The sequence below is a fragment of the Dendrobates tinctorius genome, unplaced genomic scaffold, assembly GCF_039654945.1.
Source record: "Dendrobates tinctorius isolate UK_male_01 unplaced genomic scaffold, ASM3965494v1 ptg000143l, whole genome shotgun sequence".
Lineage (NCBI taxonomy): Eukaryota > Metazoa > Chordata > Amphibia > Anura > Dendrobatidae > Dendrobates > Dendrobates tinctorius.
The window spans coordinates 8,375,057-8,390,894 of record NW_027361810.1 but is presented as its reverse complement, the minus strand read 5'-3'; the positions used below and the strand labels follow the sequence as shown (position 1 = coordinate 8,390,894).

General features: G+C 37.4%; 1 protein-coding gene and 1 long non-coding RNA gene across 7 annotated transcripts in view; one reads left to right on the top strand and one right to left on the bottom strand.

Moving 5' to 3' along the window:
* The window catches only part of LOC141049188 (uncharacterized), a 43,172-nt gene that overhangs the window by 19,091 nt on the left and 8,243 nt on the right, over positions 1–15,838 (bottom strand). For all 6 annotated transcript variants that reach the window (XR_012220279.1, XR_012220275.1, XR_012220280.1 and 3 more), the window contains exon 2: positions 18–158. This is a non-coding gene — a long non-coding RNA (uncharacterized lncRNA). The remainder of the gene's footprint in view (positions 1–17; positions 159–15,838) is intronic.
* LOC141049185 (C-X-C chemokine receptor type 2-like) lies at positions 8,789–14,070 on the top strand. Its single transcript, XM_073545372.1, has one exon. It carries the CDS (start codon positions 8,801–8,803, stop codon positions 9,848–9,850), a length of 1,050 nt encoding a protein of 349 aa, XP_073401473.1. The 5' UTR covers positions 8,789–8,800; the 3' UTR covers positions 9,851–14,070.

The following is a 15,838-nucleotide window of genomic DNA, read 5'->3' as shown; positions in this document are numbered from 1 at the left end:
GATAACATAGGACTCACCATTCACAATAGATGAGATCACGGTTCTTCTCCCTCTTCTCCCTGCACTAGGACCTCTGCACAGATCACAGAGCATGTACACTAAACTCTCCCATACACTTCTGAGTCATTAGATGACTAAACATATTTTCCATGTGGCTGCTGTAAAACAAAGTTCTTAATTGCTGTTAATTATGGATGCGAGATAGCTCTATTAACATGTACAAAACATACAATAAATCTAAAATCAGAAAATAAAAATAGAATAAAAAAATAAAAGTTTCAGTAAAATGTTGTAGCCAGTAACAAAAACTAGATGACATATTATATTCAATAGAAAATTGTTATTACCATAGTAGTTATATTCTTGTGCATAGGGGCAGTATTATAGTAGTTATATTCTTGTACATAGAGGCAGTATTATAGTAGTTATATTCTTGTACATAGGAGCAGTATTATAGTAGTTATATTCTTGTACATAGAGGCAGTATTATAGTAGTTATATTCTTGTATATAGGAGCAGTATTATAGTAGTTATATTCTTATACACAGGAGCAGTATTATAGTAGTTATATTCTTGTACATAGGGGGCAGTATTATAGTAGTTATATTCTTGTACATAGAGGCAGTATTATAGTAGCTATATTCTTGTACATAGAGGCAGTATTATAGTAGTTATATTCTTGTACATAGGAGCAGTATTATAGTAGTTATATTCTTATACACAGGAGCAGTATTATAGTAGTTATATTCTTGTACATAGGGGGCAGTATTATAGTAGTTATATTCTTGTACATAGAGGCAGTATTATAGTAGCTATATTCTTGTACATAGAGGCAGTATTATAGTAGTTATATTCTTATACACAGGAGCAGTATTATAGTAGTTATATTCTTGTACATAGGGGGCAGTATTATAGTAGTTATATTCTTGTACATAGGGGGCAGTATTATAGTAGTTATATTCTTGTACATAGGGGGCAGTATTATAGTAGTTATATTCTTGTACATAGAGGCAGTATTATAGTAGTTATATTCTTGTACATAGGAGCAGTATTATAGTAGTTATATTCTTATACACAGGAGCAGTATTATAGTAGTTATATTCTTGTACATAGGGGGCAGTATTATAGTAGTTATATTCTTGTACATAGAGGCAGTATTATAGTAGCTATATTCTTGTACATAGAGGCAGTATTATAGTAGTTATATTCTTATACACAGGAGCAGTATTATAGTAGTTATATTCTTGTACATAGGGGGCAGTATTATAGTAGTTATATTCTTGTACATAGGGGGCAGTATTATAGTAGTTATATTCTTGTACATAGGGGGCAGTATTATAGTAGTTATATTCTTGTACATAGAGGCAGTATTATAGTAGTTATATTCTTATACACAGGAGCAGTATTATAGTAGTTATATTCTTATACACAGGAGCAGTATTATAGTAGTTATATTCTTGTACATAGGGGGCAGTATTATAGTAGTTATATTCTTGTACATAGAGGCAGTATTATAGTAGCTATATTCTTGTACATAGAGGCAGTATTATAGTAGTTATATTCTTATACACAGGAGCAGTATTATAGTAGTTATATTCTTGTACATAGGGGGCAGTATTATAGTAGTTATATTCTTGTACATAGAGGCAGTATTATAGTAGCTATATTCTTGTACATAGGAGCAGTATTATAGTAGTTATATTCTTATACACAGGAGCAGTATTATAGTAGTTATATTCTTGTACATAGGGGGCAGTATTATAGTAGTTATATTCTTGTACATAGAGGCAGTATTATAGTAGCTATATTCTTGTACATAGAGGCAGTATTATAGTAGTTATATTCTTATACACAGGAGCAGTATTATAGTAGTTATATTCTTGTACATAGGGGGCAGTATTATAGTAGTTATATTCTTGTACATAGGGGGCAGTATTATAGTAGTTATATTCTTGTACATAGGGGGCAGTATTATAGTAGTTATATTCTTGTACATAGAGGCAGTATTATAGTAGTTATATTCTTATACACAGGAGCAGTATTATAGTAGTTATATTCTTGTACATAGGGGGCAGTATTATAGTAGTTATATTCTTGTACATAGAGGCAGTATTATAGTAGTTATATTCTTGTACATAGGGAGCAGTATTATAGTAGTTATATTCTTGTACATAGGGAGCAGTATTATAGTAGTTATATTCTTGTACATAGGGAGCAGTATTATAGTAGTTATATTCTTGTACATAGGGGGCAGTATTATAGTAGTTATATTCTTGTACATAGAGGCAGTATTATAGTAGTTATATTCTTATACACAGGAGCAGTATTATAGTAGTTATATTCTTGTACATAGGGGGCAGTATTATAGTAGTTATATTCTTGTACATAGAGGCAGTATTATAGTAGTTATATTCTTGTACATAGGGAGCAGTATTATAGTAGTTATATTCTTGTACATAGGGAGCAGTATTATAGTAGTTATATTCTTGTACATAGGGAGCAGTATTATAGTAGTTATATTCTTGTACATAGGGGGCAGTATTATAGTAGTTATATTCTTGTACATAGGGGGCAGTATTATAGTAGTTATATTCTTGTACATAGGAGCAGTATTATAGTAGTTATATTCTTGTACATAGGGGGCAGTATAATAGTAGTTATATTCTTGTACATAGGGAGCAGTATTATAGTAGTTATATTCTTGTACATAGGGGGCAGTATTATAGTAGTTATATTCTTGTACATAGGGGGCAGTATTATAGTAGTTATATTCTTGTACATAGGGGGCAGTATTATAGTAATTATATTCTTGTACATAAGGGCAGAATTATAGTAGTTATATTCTTGTACATAGGGGGCACTATTATAGTAGTTATATTCTTGTACATAAGGGCAGTATTATAGTAGTTATATTCTTGTACATAGGGGGCAGTATTATAGTAGATATATTCTTGTACATAGGGAGCAGTATTATAGTAGTTATATTCTTGTACATAGGGGGCAGTATTATAGTAGTTATATTCTTGTACATAGGGAGCAGTATTACAGTATTTATATTCTTGTACATAGGGGGCAGTATTATAGTAGTTATATTCTTGTACATAGGGGGCAGTATTATAGTAGTTATATTCTTGTACATAAGGGCAGTATTATAGTAGTTATATTCTTGTACATAGGGGGCAGTATTATAGTGGTTATATTCTTGTACATAAGGGCAGTATTATAGTAGTTATATTCTTGTACATAGGGGGCAGTATTATAGTAGTTATATTCTTGTACATAAGGGCAGTATTATAGTAGTTATATTCTTGTACATAGGGGGCAGTATTATAGTAGTTATATTCTTGTACATAGGGGGCAGTATTATAGTAGTTATATTCTTGTACATAAGGGCAGTATTATAGTAGTTATATTCTTGTACATAGGGGGCATTATTATAGTACTTATATTCTTGTACATAGGGGGCAGTATTATAGTAGTTATATTCTTGTAGATAGGAGCAGCATTATAGTAGTTATATTCTTGTACATAGAGGGCAGTATTATAGTAGTTATATTCTTGTACATAGGGGGCAGAATTATAGTAGTTATATTTTTGTACATAAGGGCAGTATTATAGTAGTTATATTCTTGTACATAGGGGGCAGTATTATAGTACTTATATTCTTGTACATAGGGGGCAGTATTATAGTAGTTATATTCTTGTAGATAGGAGCAGTATTATAGTAGTTATATTCTTGTACATAGGGGGCAGTATTATAGTAGTTATATTCTTGTACATAAGGGCAGTATTATAGTAGTTATATTCTTGTACATAGGGGGCAGTATTATAGTAGTAATATTCTTGTACATAGGGGGCAGTATTATAGTAGTTATATTTTTGTACATAAGGGCAGTATTATAGTAGTTATATTCTTGTACATAGGGGGCAGTATTATAGTAGTTATATTCTTGTACATAGGAGCAGTATTATAGTACTTATATTCTTGTACATAGGAGCGGTATTATAGTAGTTATATTCTTGTACACAGGAGCAGTATTATAGAAGTCATATTCTTGCATATAGGGGGCAGTATTATAGTAGTTATATTCTTGTACATAGGAGCAGTATTATAGTAGTTATATTCTTGTACATAGGAGCAGTATTATAGTAGTTATATTCTTGTACATAGGGAGCAGAATTATAGTAGTTATATTCTTGTACATAGGAGCAGTATTATAGTAGTTATATTCTTGTACATAGGAGCAGTATTATAGTAGTTATATTCTTGTACATAGGAGCAGTATTATAGTAGTTATATTCTTGTACATAGGAGCAGTATTATAGTAGTTATATTCTTGTACACAGGAGCAGTATTATAGAAGTCATATTCTTGTATATAGGGGGAGTATTATAGTAGCTATATTCTTGTACATAGGGGGCAGTATTATAGTAGTTATATTCTTGTATATAGGGGCAGTATTATAGTAGTTATATTCTTGTACATAGGGGCAGTATTATAGTAGTTATATTCTTGTACATAGGGGCAGTATTATAGTAGTTATATTCTTGTACATAGGGGCAGCATTACAGTAGTTATATTCTTGTACATAGGGGGCAGTATTATAGCAGTTATATTATTGTACATAGGGGGCAGTATTATAGTAGTTATATTCTTGTACATAGGGGCAGTATTATAGTAGTTATATTATTGTACATAGGGGGCAGTATTATAGGAGTTATATTCTTGTACATAGAGACAGTATTATAGTAGTTATATTCTTGTACATAGGGACAGTATTATAGTAGTTATATTCTTGTACATAGGGACAGTATTATAGTAGTTATATTCTGGTACATAGGAGCAGTATTATAGTAGTTATATTCTTGTACATAGGAGCAGTATTATAGTATATGCTTGTACATAGGGGGCAGTATTATAGTAGTTATATTCTTGTACATATGGGCAGTATTATAGTAGTTATATTCTTGTACATAGGGGCAGTATTATAGTAGTTATATTCTTGTACATAGGAGCAGTATTATAGTATATGCTTGTACATAGGGGGCAGTATTATTGTAGTTATATTCTTGTACATAGGGACAGTATTATAGTAGTTATATTCTTGTATATAGGAGCAGTATTATAGTAGTTATATTCTGGTACATAGGAGCAGTATTATAGTAGTTATATTCTTGTACATAGGAGCAGTATTATAGTAGTTATATTCTTGTACATAGGGGCAGTATTATAGTAGTTATATTCTTGTATATAGGGGCAGTATTATAGTAGTTATATTCTTGTACATAGGAGCAGTATTATAGTATATGCTTGTACATAGGGGGCAGTATTATAGTAGTTATATTCTTGTACATAGGGGCAGTATTATAGTAGTTATATTCTTGTATATAGGGGCAGTATTATAGTAGTTATATTCTTGTACATAGGAGCAGTATTATAGTATATGCTTGTACATAGGGGGCAGTATTATAGTAGTTATATTCTTGTACATAGGGACAGTATTATAGTATTTATATTCTTGTATATAGGAGCAGTATTATAGTTGTTATATTCTTGTAAATAGGGGCAGTATTATAGTAGTTATATTCTTGTACATAGGGGGCAGTATTATAGTAGTTATATTATTGTACATAGGGGGCAGTATTATAGTAGTTATATTCTTGTACATAGGGACAGTATTATAGTAGTTATATTCTTGTACATAGGGACAGTATTATAGTAGTTATATTCTGGTACATAGGAGCAGTATTATAGTAGTTATATTCTTGTACATAGGAGCAGTATTATAGTATATACTTGTACATAGGGGGCAGTATTATAGTAGTTATATTCTTGTACATATGGGCAGTATTATAGTAGTTATATTCTTGTACATAGGGGCAGCATTATAGTAGTTATATTCTTGTACATAGGAGCAGTATTATAGTATATGCTTGTACATAGGGGGCAGTATTATAGTAGTTATATTCTTGTACATAGGGACAGTATTATAGTAGTTATATTCTGGTACATAGGAGCAGTATTATAGTAGTTATATTCTTGTACATAGGAGCAGTATTATAGTATATGCTTGTACATAGGGGGCAGTATTATAGTAGTTATATTCTTGTACATATGGGCAGTATTATAGTAGTTATATTCTTGTATATAGGGGCAGTATTATAGTAGTTATATTCTTGTACATAGGAGCAGTATTATAGTATATGCTTGTACATAGGGGGCAGTATTATAGTAGTTATATTCTTGTACATATGGGCAGTATTATAGTAGTTATATTCTTGTACATAGAGGCAGTATTATAGTAGTTATATTCTTGTACATGGGGACAGTATTATAGTAGTTATATTCTCGTACATAGGGACAGTATTATAGTAGTTATATTCTTGTATATAGGAGCAGTATTATAGTTGTTATATTCTTGTAAATAGGGACAGTATTATAGTAGTTATATTCTTGTACATAGGGGGCAGTATTATAGTAGTTATATTATTGTACATAGGGGGCAGTATTATAGTAGTTATATTCTTGTACATAGGGACAGTATTATAGCAGTTATATTATTGTACATAGGGGGCAGTATTTTAGTAGTTATATTCTTGTACATAGTGACAGTATTGTAGTAGTTATATTCTTGTACATAGGGACAGTATTATAGTAGTTATATTCTTGTACATAGGGACAGTATTATAGTAGTTATATTCTGGTACATAGGAGCAGTATTATAGTAGTTATATTCTTGTACATAGGAGCAGTATTATAGTATATGCTTGTACATAGGGGGCAGTATTATAGTAGTTATATTCTTGTACATAGGGGGCAGTATTATAGTAGTTATATTCTTGTACATAGGGGCAGTATTATAGTAGTTATATTCTTGTACATAGGGGCAGTATTATAGTAGTTATATTCTTGTACATAGGAGCAGTATTATAGTAGTTATATTCTTATACATTGGAGCAGTATTATAGTATATGCTTGTACATAGGGGGCAGTATTATAGTAATTATATTCTTGTACATAGGGGCAGTGTTATAGTAGCTATATTCCTGTACATAGGGGCAGTATTATAGTAGTTATATTCTTGTACATAGGAGCAGTATTATAGTAGATAAATTCTTGTACATAGGGGCAGTATTATAGTAGCTATATTCTTGTACATAGGGGGCAGTATTATAGTAGTTATATTCCTGTACATAGGGGGCAGTATTATAGTAGTTATATTCCTGTACATAGGGCGCAGTATTATAGTAGTTATATTCTTGTACATAGGGGCAGTATTATAGTAGTTATATTCTTGTACATAGGGGCAGTATTATAGTAGTTATATTCTTGTACATAGGGGCAGTATTATAGTAGTTATATTCTTGTACATGGGGACAGTATTATAGTAGTTATATTCTTGTACATAGGGACAGTATTATAGTAGTTATATTCTTGTATATAGGAGCAGTATTATAGTTGTTATATTCTTGTAAATAGGGGCAGTATTATAGTAGTTATATTCTTGTACATAGGGGGCAGTATTATAGTAGTTATATTCTTGTACATAGGGACAGTATTATAGCAGTTATATTATTGTACATAGGGGGCAGTATTATAGTAGTTATATTCTTGTACATAGGGACAGTATTATAGTAGTTATATTCTTGTACATAGGGACAGTATTATAGTAGTTATATTCTTGTACATAGGGACAGTATTATAGTAGTTATATTCTGGTACATAGTAGCAGTATTATAGTAGTTATATTCTTGTACATAGGAGCAGTATTATAGTATATGCTTGTACATAGTGGGCAGTATTATAGTAGTTATATTCTTGTACATAGGGGGCAGTATTATAGTAGTTATATTCTTGTACATAGGGGCAGTATTATAGTAGTTATATTCTTGTACATAGGAGCAGTATTATAGTAGTTATATTCTTGTACATAGGAGCAGTATTATAGTATATGCTTGTACATAGGGGGCAGTATTATAGTAATTATATTCTTGTACATAGGGGCAGTGTTATAGTAGCTATATTCCTGTACATAGGGGCAGTATTATAGTAGTTATATTCTTGTACATAGGAGCAGTATTATAGTAGATAAATTCTTGTACATAGGGGCAGTATTATAGTAGCTATATTCTTGTACATAGGGGGCAGTATTATAGTAGTTATATTCCTGTACATAGGGGGCAGTATTATAGTAGTTATATTCCTGTACATAGGGGCAGTATTATAGTAGTTATATTCTTGTACATAGGGGCAGTATTATAGTAGCTATATTCTTGTACGTAGTAGCAGTGTTATAGTAGTTATGTTCTTGTACATAGAGGGCAGTATTATAGTAGTTATATTCTTGTGCATAGGAGGCAGTATTATAGTAGTTATATTCTTGCACATAGGAGCAGTATTATAGTAGTTATATTCTTCTACATAGGGGCAGTATTATAGTAGCTATATTCTTGTACGTAGGAGCAGTGTTATAGTAGTTATATTCTTGTACATAGAGGGCAGTATTATAGTAGTTATATTCTTGTACATAGGGGCAGTATTATAGTAGCTATATTCTTGTACGTAGGAGCAGTGTTATAGTAGTTATGTTCTTGTACATAGAGGGCAGTATTATAGTAGTTATATTCTTGTACATAGGGGGCAGTATTATAGTAGTTATATTCTTGCACATAGGAGCAGTATTATAGTAGCTATGGTAGCTACAACTCTGTTCTAAAAATCTTTTAGCTTGGAGGAAGCCATATGATGAGTTTATGTTTATTGTTACGCTTTCTTCCTCCGCAGGCTCAGGTGACAAACATGAATGCAAACTTTGACATCTTTGGATATTTTGACACTTCCACAGATGACTACCCCTACATTCCATCTCCGGACACCATCCCATGCTCCTTTTCATCGCCTGTGAACAAATACGCAGTTTTTATTGTTTATTCCACTGTTTTCTTACTGAATGTCATCGGCAACAGCCTGGTGATTCTTGTCATCTGTTACAACAAAACGAAGAAGTCGTCCACAGACATCTACCTGCTGAATTTGGCAGTCGCCGACCTCCTTTTTTCTTTAACGTTACCCTTCTGGGCCACGTACAAAGTCAAAGAGTGGGTGTTTGGCACCGTCATGTGCAAAATCATCTCCGTACTCCAAGAAGTCAACTTCTACAGTGGAATCTTCTTGCTAGCTTGCATCAGCGTAGACCGGTACCTGGCAATAGTCCATGCCACCGAATTCTTCACAAACAAGAAGTATGGGGTGACGTTTAGTATCATCACCATCTGGATCATCTCAATTGGTATTTCTATTCCAACCATTTGGTTTAGAGATGTGTTTTTGCCACCCAAAGGAGTAATTGTTTGTCATGAGAACCTGGGTCCTGAAACATCAGACTGGATGATTAATATCAGGATTGGACGCCACGTGATGGGGTTCTTTATACCGTTGCTCATTATGCTCTTCTGTTACGGCTTCGTCATTAAGACTCTTATTAGGACCAAAAACAGCCAGAAGCACCGAGCTATGAAGGTCATCCTCGCCGTGTTTTTGGTTTTCTTGATTTGCTGGCTTCCTCACAATATCACCGTCATGGTGGACTCTCTCATGAGGAGAGGACATGTCAATGACACGTGCTCACGAAGAGATCAGCTGGACACGGCCTTGCACATCACCGAAGTTTTGGGCTACACTCACAGCTGCATTAACCCAATCCTCTATGCATTCATAGGACACAAATTTCGGCACAGTTTCTTGACTATCCTTGCCAACAAGGGAATTATCAGCAAGGACAGGCTTTCCAGCTACGGGCGAAGTCTCTCCGTCATGTCTTCATCGGCACATACATCTACCACAATCTAGTCGTCCTTAATAAGCTTCAGGATCCTAATCCACTCTTTGCTTTTGAGATAAAAAATATTAAAGTTTGGACTTCAAGACTAAGGTATAGTGAGTACACCCCTATTTTTGTAAATATTTTATTGTATGTTTTAATAGAACACTGAGATATGACCCTTTGATACAATGTACAGTAGTCAGTGTATGGCTTGTATAACAGTGTAAATGTGGTGCCCTCTGACGGCAACAAAAGTGAGTACACCCCGAAGTGAAAATGGCCCAAATTGTGAATATTTTGTGTGGCCACCATTATTTTCTGCCTTATCTCTCTTGGACATGGAGGTCACAAGACCGTCACCGGTGGCCACTGGAGTCCTCTTTCCTCCTTCATGGCGACATCAGGGAGCTGGTGGATGTTGGAGACATTGCGGTCCTAACCTTCCATTGGAGGATGCCTCACAGATGCTCAATAAGGTTTACATCTGGAGACATTCTTGGCCAGTCTAGCACTCTTACCCTCAGTTTCTTTACAAGGCAGTGGTGGTCTTGGAGGTGTTTGGGGTCGTTATGTTAGAATTCTGCCCTGTGGACCAGTTTCTGAAGGGTGGAGATCACGCTCTGCTTGAGTCTGTGACAGTATATGTTGTTATAGTTCCCTCAACGACCAGTAACCCCCCACACCCGCCAGCACACAAACAGCCCCAAACCATGATACTCCCACCATCATGCTTGACTGTAGGCAAGTCACATTTGTCTTTGTGCTTCTCACCTTGTGCGGCCACACACGCTTGACACCATCTGAACCAAATAAGTTTATTTTGGTCTCATCAGACCACAGGACGCGGCTCCAGTAATCCATGTCCTTAGTCTGATTGTTTTCTGCAAAGTGTTTGCAGCTTTCTTGTGCATCATCTTTAGAAGAGGCTTACTTCTGGGACGACAGCCATGCAGAGCAATGTGATGCAGTGTGCGGAGTATCATCTGAGCACCGATAGGCAGACCCCCCACCCCTGTAACCTCTGCAGCAATGTGTACAGTCTGAGCACTGACAGGCGGACCCCCCCACCCCTGCAGCAATGTGTACGGTTTAATCACTGCCAGGCGGATCACCCACCCCTGTACCCTCTGCAGCAATGTGTACGGTCTGAGCACTGACAGGCGGACCCCCCACCCCTGTACCCTCTGCAGCAATGTGTACGGTCTGAGCACTGACAGGCGGACCCCCCACCCCTGTACCCTCTGCAGCAATGTGTATGGTGTGATCACTGCCAGGTGGACCCCCCACCCCTGTACCCTCTGCAGCAATGTGTACGGTGTGAGCACTAACAGGCGGACCCCCCACCCCTTAACCTCTGCAGCAATGTGTATGGTCTGAGCACTAACAGGAAGACCCCCCACCTCTGTAACCTCTGCAGCAATACATACGGTCTGAGCATTAACAGGCGGACCCCCCACCCCTGTAACCTCTGCAGCACTGTGTATGGTCTGAGCATTAACAGGCAAACCCCCCACCCCTGTAACCTCTGCAGCAATGTGTACGGTCTGAGCACTAACAGGCGGACTCCCCACCCCTGTAACCTCTGCAGCAATGTGTACGGTCTGAGCACTAACAGGCGGACCCCCACCCCTGTAGCCTCTGCAGCAATGTGTATGGTCTGAGCACTAACAGGCAGACCCCCCACCCCTGTAACCTCTGCAGCAATGTGTACGGTCTGAGCACTAACAGGCAGACCCCCCACCCCTGTAACCTCTGCAGCAATGTGTATGGTGTGAGCACTAACAGGCGGATCCCCCACCCCTGTAACCTCTGCAGCAATGTGTATGGTGTGATCACTGCCAGGCGGACCCCCCACCCCTGTAACCTCTGCAGCAATGTGTACGGTCTGAGCACTAACAGGCGGAACCCCACTCCTGTAACCTCTGCAGCAATGTGTATGGTCTGAGCACTAACAGGCGGAACCCCACTCCTGTAACCTCTGCAGCAATGTGTATGGTGTGATCACTGCCAGGCGGACCCCCCACTCCTGTAACCTCTGCAGCAATGTGTACGGTCTAAGCACTAACAGGCGGACCCCCCCACTCCTGTAGCCTCTGCAGCAATGTGTATGGTCTGAGCACTAATAGGCGGACCCCCCACCCCTGTAACCTCTGCAGTAATGTGTATGGTGTGATCACTGACAGGCGGACCCCCCACCCCTGTAACCTCTGCAGCAATGTGTATGGTCTGAGCACTAACAGGCGGACCCCCCACCCCTGTAACCTCTGCAGCAATGTGTACGGTCTGAGCACTAACAGGCAGACCCCCCACCCCTGTAACCTTTGCAGCAATGTGTATGGTCTGAGCACTAACAGGCAGACCCCCCACCCCTGTAGCAACTGCAGCAATGTTGGCAGCACTCATATGTCCATTATGACCAGACGACCTCTGGATATGACGCTGAGCACGTGCACTCTTCTTCTGTGGTTGTCCATGGCGAGGCCGATCCTGAGTGGACCCTGTCTTGTTACACCGCTCTATGGTCTGGGCCGCCGTGCTGCAGCTCAGCGTCAGGGTGTTGGCAATTTTCTTATTGCCTCAGCCATCTTTATGTAGAGTAACAATTCTTTTTTTTCTTTTTCAGATCCTTAGGAGTTCTTTGCCATGAGACGCAATGATGAACTTCCAGTGTAACACCCCTGCTCCCCATTCACACCTGAGACCTTGTAACACTATAAAGAGTCACATGACACCAAAGATGGAAAATGGCTAATTTGGCCTTTTTCACTTAGGGGTGCACTCACTTTTGTTGCCAGAGGTTTAGACATTACTGGCTGTGTTGAGTTATTTAGAGGGCTCACAATATTTACACTGTTATACCAGCAGTACACCGACTACTTTACATTGTATCAAAGTGTCAGCTCTTCATTGTTGTCAAATGAAAAGATATTACAAAGTATTTACAAAAATGTCAGGGGTGTACTCACTTTTCTCATATACTATTTATACATCTTGGCATTTATTCTCTTATATAGTTAATTTGTTTCCTAATTTCAAACCTAAACTTTAAAATCATTTTCATTAAAAATTTCCTTCCATTTTTTGCTACTGCAGAGAGCGCGTGTGGTAAGTCCTTCACCTATATTATTGCTCTGCATAGTCTGACTCATATTTGACAGAGCTCTGTTCCTACCTGAAAGCTCTTTCTGCTCTCCCTTTCCCTTCTCTTTGTGGTAGAGATAGCGGCCAGGAAGGTGTTCTAAATAGCGGATCAGAGTAGAGAGGGTGGAAAGCATCCACATCTCAGAGAGGGCAGAGAAAACATGCTATTGCTAGGGAGGATAGAACATGAAGGTATTCTCTATGCTGATAATGAGTCCAAGGCATTGACGTAAAAAATGACGTTTAATCAAATTTTGTATAAATTGATAGTGAACAGGAAAAATGGTATTCCAGCTTCTGGATAAAATTCTTCTTTATCATTTTCACAAAACAAGACAGACTGCCAGTTCACAGAGTGATCAGGCTACTACTGCATATTGAAGTCTAAGTATTTTATCTCATACCAGTGCTGGATTTACAGCTACACTGCTCTGTATTCTACTGTATAATGGTCTCCTGCTTAGGAGTAAATGGTTTCTCTCATAGCAGTGCTGGATTTACAGCTACAGCGCTCAGTAATCCACTGTGTAATGGTCTCCTGCTTAATACTAAATGTTTTAGCTCATACCAGTGCTGAATTTACAGCTACACTGCTCAGTAATCTACTGTATAATGGTGGCTACACTGCTCATTACTGCTGTATAATGATATCCATTCTCTTGCTGCTCCAGAACATGTAGCTCATAGACAACTGAAAATCAAAGCTAGGACCTGCAGAGGGTAAACATGGTGAGAAATTGTGTGATTCCATATGTACATGTGACAGCTAATTCTGAAATGACAGATATGCTTTATGTTAAAAAAAAAAAAAAAAAGCAAATGTCACAGGAAATTTATGTATCAATATTTTATAGCTTAGACTGTTGAATGGGATATTGTATGGTGAATCTGCTGTATGTAATTTTGTTTCTATTTTTTCTATATTTTCATATCGTTTGCACGTCTATCAATCATTTTTAATTCCATAATTTCTCTTGCTGTGTTGCAATTTCAATGTTGAGTTGTGTATTTATATTACATATTTGCATATGGAACATTTTATATACAAATTCCATGTATCGATGTTACAGTAAAAAGCTTGATAAAGAAAAATAAAAAACACTGTAAACAATTGCACAGTAATTTTTTAATTAAATTGAAATTTTTTTTAATCAAAAAATGAATTGTTTCAAATAAGTTTTATGCCAAACATTTAGTGTTATCCTTTCTTCTATTCCACAGGCAGAATTCTAATGATCGTCGGTAGTTCCTACAGGGTATATGGTGACAATACAGGGCTCACGATTCATCTCCTCCTGCTCTCTGCACCAGGAGCAGGGCGTGCTGGGACAGCGCCATACCAATGAATGTGGCTTTGTCTGGTACTGCAGCTCAGCCTTTTCAAGTGCATATGTCTGTGCTGCAGGTCTGGACATTGTAGGGGTCTAGTGGGAGCTTTATGGCCCCTTTATTTATATGTTTTCAGGTCTGAAGATGTCTGACCCCCATAAATGAAATCCCAAGTCAGCCCTTTGAAATGTGTTTTTTGCACAAAATATACAAAAGGACTGGGGCTGGACGGTGACTTTGATGGCAAGACAGGTCACATGGGCAAAAATCGCTCTGCGCTGCTGCGACATCGCAGTGTAATGCACGTGAACGGGGGCCCTTGTCATCCACATGGCACCGCCACAAAATGTTTTTAAAAATCGTACTGGTTCTGACTTTTTAGCTACTGCTTGTCGCTGTCGCGGTACCTTGTGCTTCACAATGTACCTCCATCTGCTTTCATGACGCTACGGTGCAGCAGTGGATACAGTGATTTTTGGCTTTACGACCTGTGATGATAAAAGCATCACAGCCTTCTCACATCGTCACTCTGCTCTCACCACATCCCTACTGTACAGAGACGTAAAAACTGTGGCAGCAGCGATCGCAGCTGTGACTGGGCCCGGCGAGTCCGGGGCCCGCCAAAGGCAGCAGAAACTTCAAATGGCTGTGCATCCTCAGACGCACATCCAGCTGAAGTGTATTGCACTGCACAGACCCATCGGGTCCGTGCACGACAATACACGCTGCCAGCCAATCAGAGGCCAGCAGCTAACATCAGCTGAAGTGAGCTGCTGGATGACTATGGGCTGTGCCTTACACTACATAGATTACTATGGGCTGTGCATTATGCTACATGAATGATTATGGGCTGTGCATTGTACTATATGGAATAATATGAGCTGTGCATTATACTATATGGAGGACTATGGGATGCATTATATTATATGGAGGACTATGGGATGCTTATACTATATGGAGGACTCTAGGCTGTGCATTATATAATATTGAGGACTATGGGCTGTGTATTATACTATAGGGAGGACTATGGGGATGTATTATACTATATGGATGCCTATGGGCTGTGCATTATACTATATGGATGATTATGAGCTGTGCATTATACTATATGAATGACTAAGAGATGTGTGTTATACCATAGGGAGGACAATGGGGGTATGCATTATACTATAAGAAGGACTATGGGCTGTGCATTGTACTATATGGAATACTATGAGCTGTTCATTATACTATATGGAGGACTCTAGGCTGTGCATTATATAATATTGAGGACTATGGGCTGTGTTTTATACTATAGGGAGGACTATGGGGATGTATTATACTATATGGATGCCTATGGGCTGTGCATTATGCTACATGGATGACTATGGACTGTGCATTGTACTATATGGAATACTATGAGCTGTTCATCATACTATATGGAGGACTATGGGATGCATTATATTATATGGAGGACTATGGGATGCATTATATTATATGGAGGACTATGGGATGCATTATATTATATGGAGGACTATGGGATGCATTATATTATATGGAGGACT